At 38.2% G+C, this 24,412-nt stretch overlaps 2 protein-coding genes across 2 annotated transcripts in view; both read right to left on the bottom strand.

The window, feature by feature from the left end:
• The window catches only part of LOC134647384 (solute carrier organic anion transporter family member 4A1-like), a 76,219-nt gene that overhangs the window by 12,312 nt on the left and 39,495 nt on the right, over positions 1–24,412 (bottom strand). Inside the window, exons 4-6 of the mRNA XM_063501730.1 lie at positions 6,195–6,288; positions 4,244–4,448; positions 3,627–3,795 (exon numbers count right to left, since the gene is read on the bottom strand). Of these exons, the coding sequence (XP_063357800.1) occupies positions 3,627–3,795; positions 4,244–4,448; positions 6,195–6,288 (468 nt within the window). The remainder of the gene's footprint in view (positions 1–3,626; positions 3,796–4,243; positions 4,449–6,194; positions 6,289–24,412) is intronic.
• Positions 9,081–13,560, bottom strand: LOC134647469 (uncharacterized). Its single transcript, XM_063501821.1, has 2 exons — positions 12,674–13,560; positions 9,081–9,643 (listed from the first exon to the last, which is right to left on the bottom strand). Exons 1-2 carry the CDS (start codon positions 13,323–13,325, stop codon positions 9,081–9,083), a joined length of 1,215 nt encoding a protein of 404 aa, XP_063357891.1. The 5' UTR covers positions 13,326–13,560.

Here is a 24,412-nt window from a genome sequence, read left to right as displayed (position 1 = left end):
GTGAAATCGATCTAGCCAGGTTTTGTTTCCGGGGGTCTCCCAGATATTTCTTATAATAATCAAAAGTCAAACGAAAGGGCATCGCTGTTAACATACAGTCGCCATCAGATATATCGGAGCGGCCAAGGTGTTCACAATATTTGAACTTGCACTCTAACGCCTTGACAATAGAGGCGTGTTCAGATATTTGGGAGCGCCTTGACCGCTCCGATATATCTGATGGCGACTGTATATCGAATCATGATGTAAATATATATTATTTTTCATGATGTAAATATTTAGAAAAGAAAATGGGGACCACGTTTGTATACTCGACTTGTGGAAACATATACATAGGTAGGTACCTATTAGTGGTTCTCAATTTCAGGTTGGTTTAAAATGTCAGAGAAAAATCTGAAACAGGAAAAATAAAGTATGTATTGGATTAGGATCTATTGGCTAGATGTCTGAATCCAGACACAATTTGGCGCTACACCAAACAATTTTAGATAAGGGACAGAAATTGTAGGTGACTTGTGCATGTACTTTTTACCGAAAAGTTTAGTTTTAGGCATACGATTTCACAACGACTTGCTTTCTAAGTTGACTATACGATATGATTGATAACTTCTAAACGCCCTAATTTATTTGTAGGCACCTAATATCTAGCATAATATACATATAACCTGACAGTCGGTCTGGCCTAGTGCGTAGTGACCCTGCCTGTGAAGAAGGAATTACTAATACTGACCAGTCGTCCCTAGTAAAGTATAGCCTAGTATGGCTAGTATATCTGGTAGTACATAACCAACCCGCAGTCTCGATACTCGAACTCAAGGGCCCTCCACCATGAATGGTGCCACGCTAGTAATGGAACGCCTTTTAGGTGTGACGTAGGGTACAGGGTGAATGTGCGAAATGCATTTGGAAATCTTAGTGTGTGAAGAGTAAAGTTTCTTTTTGACGAAGCTTGTAAGATCTTATATAAGACACTTAACCTACACACATAACCTAACTAAGGCACCTTAATTTGTTGTGGTTAAATTGTCTCAGACAGAATTTTTTGAAATAACTACGAGTATGAATTGGCCGTGTATTCCCATCTGAAATAAAAAACATTTCAAATAAGATTTTTTTCATAAGTAGGAAAATATGTTATGATATGTCATAATAGTAAATAAGCATGGCAAGGTATAATATAATCTAACAATGTGTTAAAGATACAATTTATTATTGAGGCTATTTTGACACCGCTTTACTTATCGATTGCATAGATCACATAGGACATACATATATTAAACAGCGAACAAAATAGCCGTATTCTGAAATAGACGTGTCGGCGCGGTCTTCAGGGTCCGACTTAATTCCACTACAATTAGGGATGGTGACATCGCCATGTTAACATTCAGGGTTGTCACTGCCACGAAGATTATTTAAAAATACAATTTATTTACTCCAATAGGGCTGGAAGAAGACCTCTTGGCTCAAATAACATCAGGTGCTGGTTCAAGATGAGCACCAGATCGCTGTTTCAAGCTGCGGCGTCAAAATGAAAACAGCCCTAATGATAGCCAACCTCGGGCAGGAGACGACACCATAAGAAGAAGATTAGAGCTAAGATGATCGCCTTTTTATCATCTGTCACCCTGCCTGTCGCCTTCTAACAAGTATGTAAGTGCGAAAGTGACATAGTGACAGGCGATAAAAATGGAACCATGCTGCTCCCGCTGTTGGGTACTGCAATACTACTTTACAACAATATTTGGAGCTCGCCAACCCTAAAAACAAAGCAGTGGATCATATCCGCTTGCACGGCGATTAGAGTCGCAGCCGTCAATCACTGCACACTTCCTATTGACCAACACTGCATTTATGCCAGTATTAATAGACTCAGACTAACAAGGTTTCCATATTGGTGCAGCTATGGTGTGTGAGCGAAATAGTGCACGAATACAGCGATGTCTCGCTCGCACATCGGAGTGGCGCGGATCCGCATCCAATGTGAAATCTGAAGACCTCCTTATGGTCTAAAGAGGACGGAATAACGAACATCACGGTAGTTTGTTAAAACTTTATGATTAAAAATAACAACGGGTTGCACTCCGGGAGTGCCGACAGAAGTAAAAACTCAATGACTATTCCAAAATGTCTGCAGCACTATGTATAATTGACCCATCCTCCTTTCTATTGAAAAACTTTAGTGTGATCTTAAATTTGTAGCGTTAATTGTTTAAAGTTCGAATAGAAATTGTAAAGTTACCTTGCAGACCTCGCATCTAAATATATTTGGTCATGATATTTTGAGTTTTATTCACCAGTACTAGAGTTCACTTTTATTAGCGATTTCATCAAGATGTAGCTTTATTGAATTATATTGGAGTGATATAAAGTTAGAATGTAACTGTGAGATCCTCGTATTTCAGCCCGTACAAGATTAGAACATTGACCTTTATTGCTTAATATAAAAGTCCAGTTTTAAATAATTGACCTGATTATATTGATATATTGATATGATAACAGCAGGCTCAGGCATACATTTTCGCCGCGCGGTAGAAAGAGAGGGTTACGCCTTACGTCTTACGCTGTCTCGAGTTTATCATTCTTTCCCCACCTCAAAAAGTGCACAGCGCCGCTAAAGAAGTTTTCACTTCAAAAAAGTTCTCTATGGGATAACAGTAGCCGCCAGCATATTTAAAATTGATCAGTTCGTTGAATGTGCGTGGTGCAACTTGCCCTTAATAATAAACATCCTAAGATCTTCTTTATTATAAATACGTAACGAAAAATTACCTGAACTCTAATATAAGTCGTGCCCGGACTATAAATAAGTATAAATCTGCTAAAAATAAACGAGCTTCTAATACATTTTTCCATTAAAAAATGTGTAACTTCATCCTAGCACCCTTCACAAAATTAATATAAATACCCATTTAAAGTCTACTCATGCCACAAACGTACTCAGTACCACTCATCACCCCTGTAACAGCGATCTGAGTGCGTTCCTGTGTTCACTGCTCGCAGTGCGTGCGTTATGGACGGTTATGGTTATGTTATGGTTATGGGGCGTCTTTAGGATAATGCCTTGAGCTTTTAATATGAGTTAAATGCGTGCGATGGAAACGGTCAAATACTGTTGTGTATTATTTAAAATCAAAATTAAACTTTCGTGAGACATATTTTAAACTGTTTAGACGACAACGACGATAAGTAACGAAGACATTATTTAAAATGTATAATAACAAGGCACAGTAAGCGCCACTTGCACCATCCCACTAACCCTGTTAAACCGTATACCCAGTGTCAAATTGTACTGGTAACCATGGTAACTCCATGTTCAACCGGTTAACAACGGGTTAGTGAATGGTGCAAGTGGCCCTAAGTGTAAGTATTTGTCACTCCAAGTTATCTGTTTGTTTGCTGATTAAAAAACAACTCAAAAGGCGGGGCGGTTAAAGAAATTCTCGATAAGTTTCAAAGTTTAGAACTTTGTACAGACATAACCGAGTTTGATTATATCCACTAATATACAAAGTGTACAAACCGTTTCAGATATTTAACATTCTAGCATCTTTACAGCTGGCTATACAATTTAAAGTCACCAACAGACAGTAGATACAGGATTCACATTAATGACATTCCTCACTCACCGAGATACACTGACGACATCTTCTTCGAAACGTTCTCATCAATGTAAGTAACTCCCAGAGTGAAGAGTGGCGTGGCACCAGCACCATGCAGCAGTTGAGCGACAACGAAGATGGCCACCGCCCAGGACCCGCCTTCTGATGGACCGCTTTCCTCGCAGAGGTAGGATGACTGTCAAAAAAAAAGAAGATTTAAGAAATGATTCTTCTTTTCGAAACACACTGTGTTCAGCGGTCGCAGCACGGTTGCATTTTTATTGCCTGTCACTTTCGCACTTACATACTTGTCAATCGTGACAGGCATGGTGACGGGCGATAAAAATGCGACCGTGCTACCGCCGCTGTAGGGTTTAACTTGTATTTTGGGTTGGGATCTGGTGGTGCAATGCATACAGAATTCACGCTCAAATGCGAGCCGCACGGGCGAATGGGAACAAAACATCTACATGGTGTGTGTGTGTGTGTGTGTGTGTGTGTGTGTGTGTGTGTGTGTGTGCATGTGTGTGTGTGTGTGTGTGTGTGTGTGTGTGTGTGAGGGAGCGACAGAGAGAGCCTGCATGTGGAGTGCGTGTGGCGTTGTTCGTGTGTGTGTGTGTGTGTGTGTGCCTCCAGAAACTTACCACGGTAGTATTCCCGTGGCAGACGTCCAGTTGCTCCCTGTGAGCGGCCCTGTAGGGCGGCACCAGGAAATGTGGTAGCGCGAACATGAGCGAGCCCGCGCCCATGATCAGGGCGCCCCAGCCCAGCCATCGGGGCTTCGAGGCGCCCTGCCGCCCGCCCAGGTAGGTCACAGGGGCTAGGCAGATGAATGAGGCCATGTCGTACCTGGGGGAAGAAGTACTGTTGGTAAGAAGATTGAAATGCCACTTATTTACCAAGAAAACCAAATAAATAAGAGGATAGGTGTGACTATGGGTATGTATATGTATATTAATATTATGGTTATGTGGTGTGCAGGCGCGGATCCAGCCCTCAAAAAAGGTTGTGGTCACAGCAACCCAAAAATCTTCAAGTACGAGTCAGAATATTGATTAGGTGTCGAACTCGCTCATGAACAATCATGACTCTTGAACGACCATCCCGATCTCAATAGACCGTGATGACGTCACAAGTCTATTGGGGGGGTACCTAATGATTCTACGAGCAATTTTTCGCAGATTATCGATTCACAGACTACGTTTCGCCGAACATCTAACTTTTAGACGACATTCTCTAGTTTAGGTTTACATACCGTTCAATTAGAATTATTGTACGAATTTCATTTGGCAGAGTAATCTTCTCGTTTAAGGAGTCGTGATTTTTTTGCCGTTTATTACGTAATGGTACGGAACCCTTCGTGCGGGTGCGACTCGCACTTGGCCGGTTTTTTTAGATTTCGTTAAGTAGATAGCCTAGTCGACAAGTTCAGGGTGGTGGAAAGTAGAGATACTGCTCCTAGAGATACGTGTGATGCCTCATTGAATTCGGAATAATGTCTAGAAATTCTAACAGTAGTACATGCATTGACATGTTTAAAATACACCTTACTTACACCATTATTTTTTCCAAATTTTTAAATGAATATTTAATACCCGTAAACGCGCGGAGGGCCACTGGTGTGGGTGCGGGTGTGGAATTATGGATATGGCCCGGAAATGGTATATTTATTTATTTAGAAATTTAATTCAGGTAACAAGGCCCATATTACAAATACCTTACAGACTAACATACATATGTATTTTATAAACTTTAAACTAAACACTAGTTATTTAGTCGATAAAACGGCGTGGCTCCGTTGCATCGGCTGCTCCTGTATCGGATTCGGCAGTTTGCCCCGGAACCTCCGAAACACGACACCCTTCGGCCAGAAGTCAGCGCACTCGATGGTCCCCTGCAGCGGTCGCGGCACGCGCACCACAAAATATATGTATATGTTGTACCTATATGTGGTAGGGCTCATAATTAGGGAGATTTTTCTTTAACATAGTATTTTTCCTTCATATAGTTCGTTTTCTTTTGCATTAGAAATAAGGTTAAAAATAAGTTAAGGTTAGAAATAAGGACAATTTTGATGTGTCTTTTAATTGAAAAACACATTTTAAAAATAAGTTACGGCAAATATGTAACAATTATGAATCTAATACAATCATTTATATTCTTCTGCTTTCATAAGTAAAAGTTTTTGATTTTTAAAAAGCGTTTTTTAAATTAAATGACATGTCAAGATCGCTTACCTTCTTGCAAGTTCTTTCTAATGCTAAAAAAAAACGAACTATATACGTAGGTACCCTACCTACTTCTGTGGTAAAACATTGTATGTGCCACACGAGAAATTGTTTGTATTTCGTGCCTAAGTGTAAGGCCTGAGTAGACGCTCGAAACGGAGCGTTCGGCAGGGCGTGCAGCGTGGCGTCGGGGTCACGAGTGATTTGAGCAGTGTGTACTAAGGCCGCTCCTATTCGTTTGCATTTGTTTAACATGCACGCCGCACGCCCCGCCCCGCTGCACGCCCAACTCGAGCGTCCACTCAGGCCTTACACTTAAGAGTTTGACCCAAGAGTTAGAATTTTAGGTATTTTTCATAAACCTTACCCTCCGGCTATAACTCCCGTCTGCATTGACCTCAGCCCGAATCTCTTCTCAATGGTTGTGATCACCACGTTCACAAATCCATTCACCACCATACCTGCAACGACAGAAGGTTCAAATTAGAACAACACCAAAATGGCAGTTAAGTCGGTTTGGTTTAGGTAGATCGGATTTCTTTAGTGATTAGTCATTTGATAGTGGGAATTGATTTCTTATAACTTATAAGTAGGTAGATTTCTCTTGGTTTTCTTATTATACATAGGCATAGGTTTCATTAAGGTCACTCGTCACGTCACTTTAAATTTACAGATGACGTTCTAATGTCAACCGTAGCTGCATTACTGTTGCAGCGTCGTTGTTGTCGCCGCTGTACCTGTCAATTTCTTTGATAAAATGAGTATGGAACTTGCTAACTATGTAATCAAACCGCCATATTGAAATTGTCTCTGTTTACATAGTTAGCAAGTTCCATAGAATGACACTTTACCAGCATAGTAACTTAAGGTTTGTCTGTAATATTAACATTTTAAAATTCCTTATAAAAGAAACTTGTGAAATAACAAATAAACAAATAGTGTTTTCAAAAGCTAACATTTTATTCTGTTGAAAAATCACTTGTTTTATCCATCAATCCTGCAATTACTTCCGACATCTGAACACGGGTTTTAAAATAACCCGGCTCCTGCAGTTATTAAAGTTTCAAATGACAGACAGGAGCGGGGACCGATTCTGATTTAATAATTTGTTAAAATCATGAGTTTGTTTTGACACGACCTGATTAGTAAAGGCTCCTGTAATTTTGAAAACATTACTCTGTTCCGTACAACACCGACTTATCTATACCAATGTCAACGATTAAATATGCCCCAATGACGGCCGTAGACCGTAACGAACATTTTCGACTCGTAAATGGATTCTAAAGTATGATTTGTTTTCTATATGACGGGCGTTTTTCCGAGCCTTGCTGATTAGTAATTTAGTATGAAAAAATGCACTAGGGAGGCCTGTCGTTTTAAGTCGCGTTAGATGCATTATGTACGAGTGTCAAGGTCGTATCATGAAAAGATCAAACAAACTGTTAAATAGGATTCGGTATTCTGATTTTACAATTTGTGAAGGTTTTGATTTAGTTCTGATACTGCCTTGACTATCACTTTGTAGCGCACAAAATTCAATGGGCGTCGTGTCAAAATCATATCATAACAAAATCAAAACCTTACCAAATTCTAAAACCAGAATATCACACCAAGCTACTGAAATAGACCCGTCATTTTCAGAAAAAAATCATACGAAATGGGTAATGTGATAGTCTGGTGGAAATGTTTAATGCAAAACGCAGTTTTATAATACCTAGTTGATAGAATTATCTCCGTTTTAAATGGGTTTGAGTTAATTATGAGAATGCGTCTGTTTTCAGGCAGGTATTTCGAGAAAAAATTAGCTAAATAAAATTATCGTACCTACGGCAAAAAATTTAACACATAAAAGTCTCGTGAATAAAAATTTTGTTCTGAAATTTCATTCCATTTCTAATATCAGTTTGATAATTCTGTAAAATATTTTAATATCTATGGAACCATACCTTATTGCATAATTAAAATTGAAAGAGAGTATAATATAATTATTATTTATTATAAATAACTAAAAGCTTGTAACAATGTGAACTACCACGTTATAATGATAATATTGTACACACGTAAATAAATATGTAAGTATAGTTATAATATATGTACTTACCTAAAAATGTTTTAACAATAATAAATTCTGTTATTTTACAAAGATTACATAGATTTCGATCTTCAGTTACAAAATTATTTTGTTTAGGTATACTTATATGATTTTTTTAAATGTTTTTATAATATAACAGTTAATGTACCGTAGCAAACATCAGATCATGTGATTTTGTAACAAAGAGATGACATTGAATGATTTTGTTTTGAAATGTACATTTTCTACCAATGATTTCCGAATTCAATTTAAATTTCAGAGTAACATTCCAGTTTTCACAAACATATGTTTGTTATGTAAATTTTAACGTAATTAAATTATGTAGTAGGTAAATATCATGACAAGCAATAATATGTAGGTATATGTCGGCGAAGTTCCACTATTCGCCTGGTCTGCATGGTTATCGGGTGATAACCCTTTCTCATCACCATCCATTATGTTAGAAATAGTAAAGAGGAAACAGACTTTTCACTTAATAACTCAGTTTTATTTACGAGTACAGATAGCTCTTACACAGTCTACGCTTAGCATAAGAATGAATCAAAACAACGGCATGCCACCACTTAAATAACCTTTCCAACCCTACCCCTCCAGGTAGGACTACCTGAGATCACGCCACACCACCTGCGCTATACTTGTTTATCAATACAATTCCCAATTATGTATTAATATTTCCGAGATCGTCTTAAAATAATAATTAATTCAGTGATAAGTAATTAATTAATTTTATACAATAATCTTGTGATTATTTTAATTAAATACATTCAGATTATCTTATCAAAATTATAATTAATAAACAGTCAATTGCCTACGCTTCCTTTAAATCAAACATTTTATCTATCGATTTGAAAATGATAAAAATCTAACTAAAATTATTTAAAAACATGCATAACAAACATCAAGGATTGCCGCCCACACGGCCATTCTGCTCCAGCGCGCTCCCTGCGCTGATCCTGGCATCACCCATCCTGGGATCTAGCCCACACCGGCATCACTCAACATAGAGATCTAGCCGCCAAGACCGGGAAAAAGGAAACGCGTGGTGGCCAGCCAGCGTTATAAGGAAGGTGTCGTGGATAAGGTGGAACAATGCATACACATAATCATAAATATGTTTATCAAAAGAGATCGGATAAATATCATACTTGAATAAAACCACGTTTATCGAGTCTCGGACTGAGAGCAGTCTTCATTTTGAACACTCGTCTCATCCACCGCCCACACGGCAGACTCGTCATCATCATTACCAAATGGATCTGTCTGTCCCATAGGAGCAGGTCTCAAGAAATCATGGCTAGCGATCTTTTCAGTACTTCCACGTAAATTAACATGTTTTAATTTATAACGGTCGTTTGGTAATATTTCTAATATTTCCATAGGGCCCTCAAATTTTGCACCCAATTTGGTAGTATGTCTTTCATGACGACGCATCAAAACATAATCTCCCACTTTGTAAGGTTTGACCCGCGCTTTACCTATATCAAACCTCACTTTGTCTTGAAAAGATCGCTCGTCCACCCTTTGCTTACAAACATTTCTAATAGAAATAAGGTCCTCTATAGGCTCGTCATCGTCAACTTGGAGAAGCTTGATAGCGGGTGGCGAACATTTTTTACCTAGCAACAGTTCTAATGGACTCTTACCGGTACTTTTAGAGATCGTACAATTAATTGCTAACTGTAGGTCTTGCATAGCAGAATACCACGGTTTATCAAGCTCCACCACTGACATATTATCTTTTATTATTTTCATAATACGCTCTGCCTGACCATTTGCCCTACTAGCGCCTTTAGCCACAACGTGATGTTCAATACGGAATTTATTACAGAATTCTTTAAACTCTAGCGACGTCATACTTTTATCTTGATCTGTTATAAGACGTGCCGGGGTACCAAATATAGTTATTAATTCCTGAAAGCTTTTTATAGCGGAATCCGTTGTACGATCGTCAGCATAAACTAAATGAACGTATTTGGTAAATGCGTCTATAAAAACAAATGCATACTCGGCCTCACTTCGGGTCCCATTCATACGTCCGGTTATGTCCGCATGAACGGTATGAAAGGGTACAGCTACTTTGTCGATGGGGTGTAGAGAGATTTGCCTAGCACCAGATACGCCTTTTCGAACTCGGCAACTGACGCAGTTCTCTATAAATTTGCGAACTAATTTAGACATATTAGGGAACCAGTATTGTTCTCTTATTTTGGCTAATACCTTTTCCCAGCTAAAGTGTTGAAGTGCTGAGTGATAGTGAGCAATAAGATTCCATCGATAACTACATGGGACGATAATAAGTTTTCGTGTTTTGTTATCAATTTGAACTTTTCTTCTGAGCAATTTGTCTTGTAATATAACGTATGTATTGGCTATATCCTGCGGTATAGAGTCTGAATTCAGCTGTTCTACGATATTTTTAAGTATAGGATCGCGTTTTTGTTCTATAAGCAGCCAGTTATGATCAAGAGTGGTAACATTAGCTGAAAACCGCAAAGGTTTTGATTGTTTTGGTGGTTTGTTAGAATCACGGGTATCTACAGGATTCCTACTGAAGTAATCTGCGTGAGCCAATCGTTCACCCTTACGGTATTCGATCTCAAACTCATAGTTTTGTAAAAAGGTCCACCAGCGGTGAACTCTAGGCGTTAACTCCTTTTTGTGTCGAGACGCTTTAAGTGAATTGCAATCAGTTATGACTTTAAATGATCGCCCATATAAAAAATGACGAAAATGTTTTATTGCCTTTACAACGGCCAGCGTTTCAAGTTCATATGAATGATATTTACTTTCTGCGCTGGTCGTTCTCATACTAAAGTACCCAATGACGTGAGCTTCTTGATCTCTTTTTTGAATTAAGACGCCGCCATAGCCGAGAGAACTGGCATCCGTATGGAGTTCGGTTGGTAAATCTGGATCAAATATCGTGAGCAAAGGAGAAGATGTCAAGCGACTGACTATCTCTTTTCTAGCCTGTTCTTGACGCTCTGTCCAGTTCCACGGTACGTTACTCTTGGTAAGTTCATAAAGGGGAATCATAATCTTTGAGAAATTCGGTACATATTTTCGAAAATACCCAGCTAGTCCGTTAAACTGTCACAATTCTTTTACATTTCTGGGTACCGGAGAACTGGACAAAGCCTCAATCTTTCTAGGACTGGGCTTAACGGTCCCGTTTTCTACAATGTTCCCCAGATATTCGATCGAAGTTTTCAAAAAAGTACATTTTGAAACGTTTAATGAAAAACCGGAGTCAGTTAATCGATTTAGGACAAGTTCAAGGTTTCGCAAACCTTCCTCGGGCGTTTCAGACGTAATAAGAATATCGTCAAGATAGACTAAGGCAATGTTATCTTTATAATCGCCTAGTGCCTTGTTTATGGCGCGCTGATAGACGGAGGGCGCATTGCAAAGGCCAAAAGGCATACGTAAATACTCATATTGCCCATCAGGGGTCACAAATGATGTCTTTTCGATCGAATCTTCAGCGATAGGAATCTGATGAAACCCGGCGGTCATGTCAAGACGAGTAAAGTAACGCGCCTTTCCTAACTTATCTATCTGATCAGCAATCAAAGGCAATGGAAAGTGGTCTCTTAAAGTGTTAGCATTGAGCTCTCGGAAATCTACGCAAAGGCGATCGGAACCATCCTTTTTCTTGACTAACAAAATTGGACTGCTAAAAGGTGAAGAACTGTCACGGATTATTCCATTGCTTTCTAGATCTGCAATCATTTCCTTAACCTTTTCGCGCTCAGTAGGTGATAATCTATAAGGCCTACGCTGTACTATTTTGTCAGGATTTTTAAGTCTTATTTTCAATTCACCAGTATTTACTTTGGAAACGCGATTTCCAGTCGTAAAGCTGTCTTTATATTTATCAACAATATCATGTAATTTTTTAAGTAAATCAGCATCTTTTACGTCTGTATCAAAAACAGCCTCAAGACATGATGATTCTTTTTGCGTGCATTCGCTTATTATGAAATTGCGTTTCACAGAAATATCATCCCTTGTTTGAATGACAGCAAGACCAGGTATTTGCAAAAGGTCAAATCCAATTATGATATCATGTTGTATATCAGTATCTTCAACAACATAAAACTCTAGCTCGACACACGTACCACCTATTTCTACCGCATTAGTAATGGTCTGTCTTGAATCAAATGGGTGGTCACCTGCACCGAAAAAAGTGGCGTTAACAGCCTTTCTCTTCCCGGGAATCGAACCAGAGAAGCGTTTTCGCATCAGTGAACAATCAGAACCAGTATCAAACAAGCAAGGATAAGTAACATCACCTATTTTAACTGTAGTAGTACTACGGGCCCTGCCGGAACGATTGCTGCAAAGGTGTATTGACTTGTCTGAATTCGACCGTTCATTTAACATTTTACGAAAGCAATTCTTTTCAACATGGCCCTTTTTCTTACAGTATTTGCATTCAACTGATTTAGTATCATTAGGTGCTTTAGACTCGCTACCAACGGTAGGGGAAATATCAGATCCGGAAGAATTAAGCGCCTTGCAATCACGAAAGCGATGACCAGGTTTATTACACCTATAGCAAATAGTAGACGAATAGTCTGGTTTCAAACCTAATTCAGTTGAACGAGCTTTCTTAGAATTGTTATTATTGTTTGTTTTTTCTAGTGTATCGAATTTGCGTTTACGGTATGTCTTCAAAACAGATACTAGATTAGGCAAAGAGTCAGGCGTATTTCGTAACAATTCAGATCTAATATGTTCAGGATAAATACCTGTGATAACAGCATCCACAGCATCGGCATCATTCGCTTCCGGCCGCACGCGCTTGAATAATGTCCAAGCTGTAGTGGCGTATTCGGCGTAGCTCGTTGCTTGGTCCGACGTGTAGTTGCGCCACTTCTGTACATCATCAGCATACCGGAACTCCTTTGAGAAAGTCTTGATTAGATCTTCCTTCACCTGGTCCCAAGTAGTTGAATGTAGAGACCACGTGTCGGCCCACACTTTTGCTCTTCCTTTTAACTGAAGTATCGCTTTCATCCGTGCTTCTTGAGGTGATATAGCGAAAACGGAAATGGTTTCATCGACATTAGCGCACCAATCTCGAATATCATGAGATCGTACATCCGGGTCGAACGGAGGTAGATAGAAATTTCCTCTTTCACGGGGTAGCGCCGGCTGTTGTGGATAAGCGGCGGTGGCAGATAGCGCCGCATTAACAGCGCTTGCTGCGGCTTGCTTGGTGACTGTGGTTACCAGGCTCATCACTTGATCCATGGTAAAAGTAGGCTCAGGTTGAATAACCGATCGGCGGCGCCCGCCTAGTATAGGGGATTGGGATCCCACCGCTGCTGTCGGCGAAGTTCCACTATTCGCCTGGTCTGCATGGTTATCGGGTGATAACCCTTTCTCATCACCATCCATTATGTTAGAAATAGTAAAGAGGAAACAGACTTTTCACTTAATAACTCAGTTTTATTTACGAGTACAGATAGCTCTTACACAGTCTACGCTTAGCATAAGAATGAATCAAAACAACGGCATGCCACCACTTAAATAACCTTTCCAACCCTACCCCTCCAGGTAGGACTACCTGAGATCACGCCACACCACCTGCGCTATACTTGTTTATCAATACAATTCCCAATTATGTATTAATATTTCCGAGATCGTCTTAAAATAATAATTAATTCAGTGATAAGTAATTAATTAATTTTATACAATAATCTTGTGATTATTTTAATTAAATACATTCAGATTATCTTATCAAAATTATAATTAATAAACAGTCAATTGCCTACGCTTCCTTTAAATCAAACATTTTATCTATCGATTTGAAAATGATAAAAATCTAACTAAAATTATTTAAAAACATGCATAACAAACATCAAGGATTGCCGCCCACATATATAAACTGAAAATAAGTAATATTTGACAAAAACAAAACGTATAAAATCATACTATAATCCATCCAATTTTTTCACAAACAAAAACAATTGGACCCCTAACTCCAAAGTAATTAATTGAATATGAAAATGTAAATTACATTAGAGTGTACCAAAAATAAGTCTAATTTGAATACATTGAACGTTATTTATCGACGATATGATAATATACAGGAGGGATCTTCATCCGTATACAAGATCGTGGCAACGCATAATAGGACAAAAAAGCGGCCAAGTGCGAGTCGGACTCGCCCATGAAGGGTTCCGTATTTAGGCGATTTATGACGTATTAAAAAAAAACTACTTGCTAGATCTCGTTCAAACCAATTTTCGGTGGAAGTTTACATGGTAATGTACATCATATATTTTTTTTAGTTTTATCATTCTCTTATTTTAGAAGTTACAGGGGGGGGGGGGACACATTTTACCACTTTGGAAGTGTCTCTCGCGCAAACTATTCAGTTTAGAAAAAAATGATATTAGAAACCTCAATATCATTTTTGAAGACCTATCCATAGATACCCCACACGTATGGGTTTGATGAAAAAAAAAATTTTGAGTTTCAGTTCGAAGTATGGGGAACCCCAAAAATTTATTGTTTTTTTCTATTTTTGTGTGAAAATCTTACTGCGGTTCACAGAATACATCTACTTACCAAGTTTCAACAGTATAGTTCTTATAGTTTCGGAGAAAAGTGGCTGTGACATACGGACGGACAGACAGACGGACAGACGGACAGACGGACAGACGGACAGACGGACAGACAGACAGACATGACGAATCTATAAGGGTTCCGTTTTTTGCCATTTGGCTACGGAACCCTAAAAACGTGACCGGGTATGAATATGAAATTGCTTGAAATGAGGTCTTGTAGAATTACGAGCTCATTCGCTGAAAAAATAAATATAAGAAACGAAGACAATGGGCCCGATTCAAACTTTTAGATACGTCAAATATTAGGGCAAGATACGATATGGATGTGATATATCAGTGTCAAAGTTGACGTTTCTTCAAACAAAAACGTCACATTTGACACTGATATATCCGATCCGTATCGTATCTAGACCTATCTTAAAGAAATATGTGACGTTTCACGGCAAAAGGTACCTTATGGCAGTTGGCGCTTACGTCGCATAGCGCGTCACATATTTGACGTAGGTATCTTAAAGTTCGAATAAATTGTTCTACAGATATAAAAAAAACGGGACCCTATTACTAAGACTTCGCTGTCCGTCCATCCGTCCGTCCGTCCATCCGTCCGTCCGTCTGTCACCAGGCTGTATCCCATGAACCGCGATAGCTAGAAATTGAAATGATTGAATGATGATGATTGATTAGATTTGAAATTTTCACAAATGTGACGTCCCACGGGTAAAGGTACCTTATGGCGGTTGGCGCCTACGCTATTATTAACGCCGCTCCAATACGATTGCGGTGCTATGTGACGTAAGCGCCAGGTGCCATAAGGTACCTTTTCCCGTGGAACGTCACAAATGATGTATCTCTGTTGCCGCTATAACAACAAATACTAAAAATAAAATATAATAAATATTTAAGGGGGGCTCCCATACAACAAACACGATTTTTTTGCTCTTTTCTTTGTTGATGGTGCGGAACCCTCCGTGCGCGAATCCGACTCGCACTTGGCCGGTTTTTTTATATAAAGTTTGGATCATCAGGTAATAAGGCCCATATTACAAATATCTTATAGACTAAGTATGTAATAAAACTTAACACTATTTAAGGCCTGTGCACACCGGATGCACGTGCGCTACACTAAATTGGCGCATACGCACACGTCACGCAAGTGGTATGCCGTCTCTTATAAGGATCTGTATATTACAGCCCGTACGTGCATGTGCCTGGCCTTTAGAAAAATACAGTCAGCGATAAAAGCTTGTACCAAAAATTAATTTTGTGCCAAAGCTTATTTTATTATTGCAAAAGACTACCGCCCCTTACAGAAATAAAAGAGCATCAATATCCGACGCTGATACCGCATGTTTATTTATTCCCAGCAGACTATTCATCGGGAACAATATCAATTTGTGAGTGGGGCACAGCGGATCACAAATTCCAGTTATGCCCCGACCGCATGCTGAGTCACGGGCGTGAGGGGCACACTGGGGGCATATTAGACAATATTTTGTATGGAAATATGGCCAACTCAGATTTTTTTAAGGATAATTTTCTTGTTTTTTTTTTATTTAGGTAATAACAGGTTTAGGTTTTTTTTTATATTTAGGTAACTAACTAACTAAATATTACGGCTCAGCGACCCAAAGAGGATCTTGGCCTCCGAAACGAGAGCACACCATTTTTCCCGATCCTGCGCTAAATTAAATTTAAAAATTTAAATTTAAATTAGGTTTTAAATTTTTAATAGGTATGAAATGTATGATTTTTGAGATGTGGCCGTATTGCAGGCACTATTTCCATACTATTTGAGCCATACACTTGGAGCGCAAAACCTGTAAAGTATAACCTTTCTTGAGTTTTGTTATAATATCATTAGTTGTGAACTTTCTATACACTTTTTTTTTAACAGATGTTACAAATAGTATGAAAAATCGTCTTTTTAACTAAGTCTGTCAGCAGCCCATTCATTTAAAACGTGTTTCTAAGTAAGTTGCGTATGGCGCGCCGCTCACTTGTGTTCTTGTAAAAAGACATGATTACTTGTTTTTTTTAACAGGGGTCTTGAAATCTTACATATTGCGTGTTCAATAGAAAATCGTCATAGTAATGGCTATATTATTTTGTAATTTCGGGGAATTGGTCCCATATAGGCCGAAAATTGGTATATATAACTTACATAAGGGCCTTATGATAAGGCCATATTTATCTACCTCCTTAAGTATGAAAAAGTTCACAATATCTGTGTTTGATATTAATAATGTTTCTATGGCGTTTAAAAGGAAATGTTCACACCACCCTACTGCACCGTGCCCACGGGATGTGAGATTTATAGCGCCCAAGCGAGGCAGTAGTGTTAATAAATTGTATCTGCTGCCAGGTGGGTTAGGTATATTCTTGTTTGAGTAGCTGAGAGCTTTGGAAAAGTTTAGCCCCCATAAATACAATGTGTATTGTGGAAACTTTAAAAGTTTTACGCCTCTCAAGCAGGGATGTTGCGAACATCCGCATCCGCATCCGCAACCGCGGAACTTCCGCATTATTTTTAACATCCGCATCTGCATCCGCATCCGCATAAAATCGATGCGGAGCTTATGCGGATGCGGATGTCGAACAAGTCGGTACAGGAACGTCTTAGCGGCGGCGTAAGTGCTAGGTAATTTCGTCATTACCTATAACGAAATCGTCTAGATATAGAAAAAGTCGGCGAAGTTACTGTTTATTAAATATAACGCACCTATATTCTTGCTCAAACACTAAACGTTTCGTTTTTTTTAATAAAAAAATTCTAAAAAAGAAATATTTGACGTTTTATAAGTACCTAATCTTGACATCCGCATCCGCATCCGCATCCGCGGATGTGAGCCTTCAAATATCCGCATCCGCATCCGCATCCGCGGATATCTAAAAATCTGCATCCGCAACATCCCTGCTCTCAAGTACATTTTATTAGATTTTTGTCCTCTAAAATGTATTATTTAAAGGAATATTATAATACTAGCCTAAATATAAGATTAAGACAATTATTTATGAAATATACCTACTTAATTTGAATTGCCTTTAAATCACAACAGATTTTTTTAAGGTTTCCAGTAAAGCAATTTCTATTGAAATATATAACTTATATTTTATTATTGTACTAATTTGATCTTAAAAATGTTTTTTTTTAATTCCTCTTGTTATGTACCATCGCCCACACTGTTAACTGACAGTTCGTAAACCTTATTACAAAAGGCATAAGGTCCACCGATGGACAGTTAAGAGTGTTGCTGTTTGTATGTCACAGAAAATTTAAAAAAAAATCAGCCTATATATACGTCCCACTGCTGGGCACAGGCCTCCTCTCGCGCGCGAGAGGGCTTGGGCTATAGTCCCCACACTAGCCCAATGCGGATTGGGGACGTCACATACACCTTTGAATTTCTTCGCAAATGTATGCAGGTTTCCTCACAATGTTTTTCCTTCACCGAAAAGTTAGTGGTAAATATCAAATGATATTTCGTACAAAAGTTCCGAAAAACTCATTGATACGAGCCAGGATTTTACCCGTGAATATACCTATACCTATTATTAAATAAGGCCCTGTGTCACCCTGTGTGTCCCGGCACCCATAAGACACCAAAATTAATAAGAGCAGTGATTTACTAAACGCAATAACCAGTGATTAATCTATCGCGCTCTGTCACCCTGACTTGGAATTCCGGGGAGAGAACGGGACAACCTAACGGCTAAAGTGCTGTTTTTCTTTTGGAAACAAAAGGAGTAGGAAATAATTGAGATTTTGACTAGTCATTGTTGAAGTAAAATAAAAGTGGGCAAGGAAACTACTTTTTTTAAATATTTTATTAACGAGCATTTAATTGCGTTAATTATAGTATTTTATACATAAAAAATCGTTATCCTTTGCCCAATACCATTAGGAGAATTTAGAAGAATCAAAGCGATTTTGATATAAGACCTAAACAATAACTATTAAACCGGTAGGTAAACATTTCTGGTTTGGAGGACTTGACTTTTATATTCTTCGTATTCTTAATTTTAAGACTCAATTCAATCGATGGTCCATTAAAAAAAATCGACCATAGGTAATAGGAAAAAAGTGTCCCAATATTTCCATACAATTTTCGTACCACCCATTCCATCACCGTCTTACAAAGCCTATGAAAAGTGGTACAGTAACGAAATGGAAAGAAGTTGGGAGACATTTTATCAGAATCAGAATCAAGTATTTTATTTTACTTGTTATAAGGATCGAAAGACCTCGCGATTCAAAGTAGAAATACTAATTTAAATTATTTTTAAAAACTGCGGTGTGGACGGCTTTTTAGGGTTCCGTAGCCAAATGGCAAAAAACGGAACCCTTATAGATTCGTCATGTCTGTCTGTCTGTCCGTCTGTCCGTCTGTCTGTCCGTCCGTATGTCACAGCCACTTTTCTCCGAAACTATAAGAACTATACTGTTGAAACTTGGTAAGTAGATGTATTCTGTGAACCGCATTAGGATTTTCACACAAAAATAGAAAAAAAACAATAAATTTTTGGGGTTCCCCATACTTCGAACTGAAACTCAAAAATTTTTTTTTCATCAAACCCATACGTGTGGGGTATCTATGGATAGGTCTTCAAAAATGATATTGAGGTTTCTAATATCATTTTTTTCTAAACTGAATAGTTTGCGCGAGAGACACTTCCAAAGTGGTAAAATGTGTGTCCCCCCCCCTGTAACTTCTAAAATAAGAGAATGATAAAACTAAAAAAAATATATGATGTACATTACCATGTAAACTTCCACCGAAAATTGGTTTGAACGAGATCTAGTAAGTAGTTTTTTTTATACGTCATAAATCGCCTAAATACGGAACCCTTCATGGGCGAGTCCGACTCGCACTTGGCCGCTTTTTTAAAGATGGCTTCGTTTGCCATAAGAGGACATAGCAAGCTTCATCACTACATAGTATAAAACAAAGTCGCTTCCCGCTGTCTGTCTGTCTGTCTGTCTGTATGTATGCTGAGATCTTTAAAACTACGCAATGGATTTTGATGCGGTTTTTTTAAATAGCTAGAGTGATTCAAGAGGAAGGTTTATGTATAATTTGTTATCCCGTGCGAAGCCGGGGCACCGTCGTACTAAAGTACACAAAAAATACAACACTACGAAACAGATACATTAGATCCTTTACTGCACGAGGGGCAAATTTGTCCACTAATACCCCATTAGTTTGGATTCTACGGGATAACGGGACTTTTCTCGTTATTTATATTAAAAACGGTGTTTTTTCGTTTTCTGGGCGGCCATTCTGGCACCTTGGGGCATATAAGAACAGTGAGAAATTTGTTTTCATAGGAATTCCTTTTAAAAGGTTTGTATGTACCTATTTTGCCAAAGTTTTGTTGTTTTGTTGTTGTCATTTATGCAACAAACGACATAGGTAGGTACCTATTTCCGTTACAAAATATCAAACTCGTTCAAATTGTCCCAATTTTTTTATTCAATTTTTACGATGATGTGTTACGAATTTTTAATGTATGAACAACAAAAGAAAACGAAATATAAACGAACATCGGTGCCCCGTAAAAGTTTACTAACAAATAACTCAAACAGGAATTAAGTAAGAAATAACGAGGCGTCGCCTAGCTACTGTCCAAATCCGATTCATTGATATAAACTTTAAATTTTCTGAGTTTTTTAAGCCCGGAAATTATACAAGAAGATGTCTCGCGAAAACGTACACAAAACTTGATAATAAGTAAGTATAGGTAGTGAATTATATTTAGAGCCTAGCATAGTACTTTAGGTATTTAAACATCAACTAAATGCAATAGGTATGTATTTAAAGAAATAAATAAAAGGAAGCTCTTATCAATAATTTTTCGTAAAATAACTTTTAAGGCATAAATACCTTATTAAATAAATATTTCTGATGGTTAAATTAATTAAATCATCAAAGAAACTGTGGTAACAAGACCATTTTTTTATATATTCCATGTATTATAAGGAATTGGAAACAAAATTGGAAAAATATTGGTTTTCAAATTAATTTGGACACCCTAACTCAGACCTTGCTGCTCGTACTAGTCGTACTCCAAACCACCCTGTATACAGCGTGCACTGGACCTGCTCACGTAACAAGTTTTTCACAAGAAAATAAGTTACACTGCCCTTCACTGCGATGTTTTTTAAACATTTAAGTAGGTACACTGGAAGTTAATAAAAGTTGCTCTGTCGCATCTACCTATATTACGGACACATCGATATTTACAAACTAATTTTCAAGTTTTCAGGACTTTTCACACACGTTGTAAAAGTTTCATAGGGCAATCATTTTCTAAAATGACACTTATTTGTGATATAAAACCAAACAGACTGAAATTCAAAAAAAATGTGACTCTAGTATTTCTCTTATAATCCCCGTTTAAAAACTTCTGTAAATATGATAGCATAGAGAAATATAAGTACCTAAAGAAAGAGCGGTAACTCCATACATCAGTCTTCTTACAAAAACGCGAGTTATTTCGTAGATAAGCAGAAGAAGTTGAAAATAGACTTCCGGTGCATCCGGTTATAAAATTAGCTGAAAATTGTTGAGCATTAAAGTTTTCCTTTGCCGCGACATCTATTGTCAACTAGCAGAACTGATAAAGTCCGCTACTTGACGCTAGATGTCGACTACGAAATAACTCGCGTTTTGGTAAAAAAACTGATGTATGGAGTTATCATCACTCTTTCTTAACTTATATTTCTCTAGTTAAAAGTTCTGTTTAGTAAATGCCGTTGAATTGACCAGTCGCTTTAAATGTAGGAAATAATAATGAGATACCTAACAGTACCCATGTATCACTTTTAGGGGCACTTACCGCATCATTCCGCCGGCTCAATTGCCAAGTTAATTCGCAGTATCGTTTAATTTGCTACCTACCAAGTGTAAGTACCCCAGCTTATACAATTATCGATAACTACCCCAAAACATCGTTATATAACTATAAAATTCAAGGAAATATGAACCTTACTACCCCAGATTAAGGTTGAGATTGGAACAGTGCCGTAGAAGTATATACGAGCTTTCGAAAACTATCCTAATCGAATATAACGACCGGTAATTTTAGCACTGTCATATCTCACCATTACGCTAGTTTAAATCCGACTTTACGTCATAGATTTAAGGTTGTATTTTGAACAGCTGTTTGATAAGATAAGAGATTATGGAATAGGTACGATTGACAAGTACGACGAAGGCGTGGGTACCCAAGTGTAAAAGCAAGTAGCAATATGGGGTAATTCGATTTGTTACATTTTAGGGGATATTGGGGTACTAATAGCAACGTTCTTAAGAGGGGGCCAGGAAATAAGAAGGGAACAAAAAATATGGCGCGCCGCGCGAAACTTGAGACGGAAGATATGGCCGTCGCGTGGGTTTTTGCCTTTTATCGCAATAACTTTGACAAAAATACTTTCATGTAGGTACATAAAATTTTGCTAGTCATTCTCTCGGCTGTGTGAAGCTATTTTTATAATGCATGCACATAATAAGGTAGGTATGCAGGGTAGTGATTAATATACAACTGAGAATAATTGAAAATTATGCATGTTTTCGTGTTTACATATTTTCTATCAATACAACTTAATCCTTTTAAGGTTTTCGTAAGAGTTTGCTCTTGCGAAATATATTCTAGTTTAGGCACGTGTGAATAGCAGCCTTGATTAAAACGTGTAAAATATTCGATACAAAAAAAATACAACAAGAAACTATACAATAAATTTCCTTAGTCCCCTCTTAAAAGTGGGCATGATGGTACCTACTTGATATGATCAGACCGTATAATTTGTTATAGAGTGGTGTGAACTGTGAAGTATCTAGTTGGATAAAATTCTGTGATCTATTGAGAGGCGCACTTTTCTTTGAATTCGAGGCGTCATTACTCGTATCAATTGATATCAAGTATTTCCTGTCCAGAATTGGGTTTAGAAAACTAATATGAGTAACTAATATTTTATTAGCAATGTTCTTTAACCTGTGCATCGGACACTCATATTTACCTAAGCATATGACGAAAACCATAGTGGTACCTATTGTTAAAAACAAAACGGGCGATATATCTGATTTGACAAATTACAGACCTATTTCTCTGGCAACAATCGTAGCCAGAGTACTTGACAGCCTACTTAACGTGGAATTGGACAAATGCTTGCAATTACACGACGCACAGTTCGGCTTCCGAGCCGGCCTGTCGACGGAGAGTGCGATCATTTGTCTAAAGAACACTGTTGAGTACTATACTCGGCGTAATACACCTATTTATGCGTGTTTTCTAGATCTCTCGAAGGCTTTTGACCTTGTAAATTACGATTTACTTTGGCAAAAGCTTGACGAGACAAATTTTCCTAGAGAGCTAACACGCATATTTAGATACTGGTACGCCAGCCAGAGAAATAGTGTCCGATGGGGAAACTTTTTGTCTGATGAGTACGGATTGGATTGTGGCGTCAGGCAAGGCGGACTAAGTTCGCCAAAATTATTTAATCTGTATGTTAACGAGCTTATCGGTGAGCTCAGCAGCACGCATGTCGGATGCCACGTGAACAGGGTAGCATTCAACAACATAAGCTATGCAGATGACATGGTGCTGTTGAGCCCATCGGTTGGCGGACTGCGAACCCTCATCAATATTTGTGAGTCATATGCTTTAAAACATAATTTAAAGTATAATGTGTCGAAAAGCGAGTATATGGTTTTCAAGGCGGGAACCAAGTGCCCATCCCATGTCCCACCCATTCGCTTGAATGGCGAGCAGCTTACGAGGGTTAATTCGTTTAAATACCTTGGGCACTTGGTAACCGACGACTTGCGCGACGATTCGGATATCGAGAGGGAGCGAAGAGCTCTGGCGATCAGAGCTAACATGATAGCTCGCAGGTTCAGTCGGTGTACAGCGCAAGTTAAAATTACACTATTCCGTGCGTACTGTACATCGCTGTATACCTGCAGCTCGTGGGCTAGATATACGCAACGCTCGATCAATAAATTGCGGGTGCAATATAATGACGCGTTCAGGGTGCTGTTGCGGCTGCCGCGGCATTGCAGCGCGTCTGGCATGTTCGCGGACGCTCACGTTGACAGTTTTTATGCGACGCTGCGCAAGCGCTGCGCCGCGACGCTCCGCAGAGTCCGTGACAGCCGCCACAGCCTCCTGAGCGTAGTAGCGGAGAGGTGGGACAGTGGCCTAATCAGGCACTGGTCCTCGCTTCACTTAGGTTTAGGTACTAATATAGTTGTTTAAGTATTTTTTAGTTTTTTGTTGTTACTAACAAACTATGGACACTTATAAGTCTGAAATAAATGCATTTTATTTATTTATTTATTAATATCATATTGATATCAAGTATTTCCTGCTCAGAATTGAATTTAGGTACGATCATATACATTTGCTTTTTTTAATATTATTGTGTTTTATAATACTTTTGGTCATAGAATAATACATTTATTTTGATTTATATAAAAACTTTATATGACGGTGACGAACTTAGTTGTTAGTATTAGGTACATTATTTAAACAATATTACGTTTAATTTAAAAAACAGAGGTCATGTACTTACATAGATAGCCCTTATTTATTATATGTACTAAGTAAATAAAATATAAACTGTACCTACACACTGGAATTCAAACACATTTTCATGACTGGATTATATCTTAATAGTTTAGAATTAATTTTGATTTGAATATCTTAATCTAAATAATTTGCCAGGTAATTATTTTAAAGAAGTTAGTTTTTCTAGTTTTCAGCAGCTTATTTCTATTAAAAATTGTGAAAATGGAGTTGAAACAAAATAAGCCGTGTTTCACTCCACTGCACCCCCCGATAGCTGATTAGGTACTCCATTTTAAAGTGTCACTTGCAGCCTCCTACTACCAACAAACAAAAACAAACATT

Source organism: Cydia amplana, chromosome 4 (genome assembly GCF_948474715.1).
Source record: "Cydia amplana chromosome 4, ilCydAmpl1.1, whole genome shotgun sequence".
Taxonomy (NCBI): domain Eukaryota; kingdom Metazoa; phylum Arthropoda; class Insecta; order Lepidoptera; family Tortricidae; genus Cydia; species Cydia amplana.
The sequence above is the reverse complement of the archived record's forward strand: the minus strand, read 5'-3'. Positions and strand labels throughout refer to the sequence as shown.

What these genes read in the sequence shown, in the direction of transcription:
- LOC134647469 (XM_063501821.1), bottom strand. Translation starts at nt 13,325, where the DNA reads ATGGATGGTGATGAGAAAGGGTTATCACCCGATAACCATGCAGACCAG. An exon ending in TGTGGATGCTGTTATCACAG is followed by an intron (nt 9,644 to 12,673) that starts GTATTTATCCTG and finishes ATAATATGTCAG; the next exon opens with TGGTGGAGCTTGATAAACCG.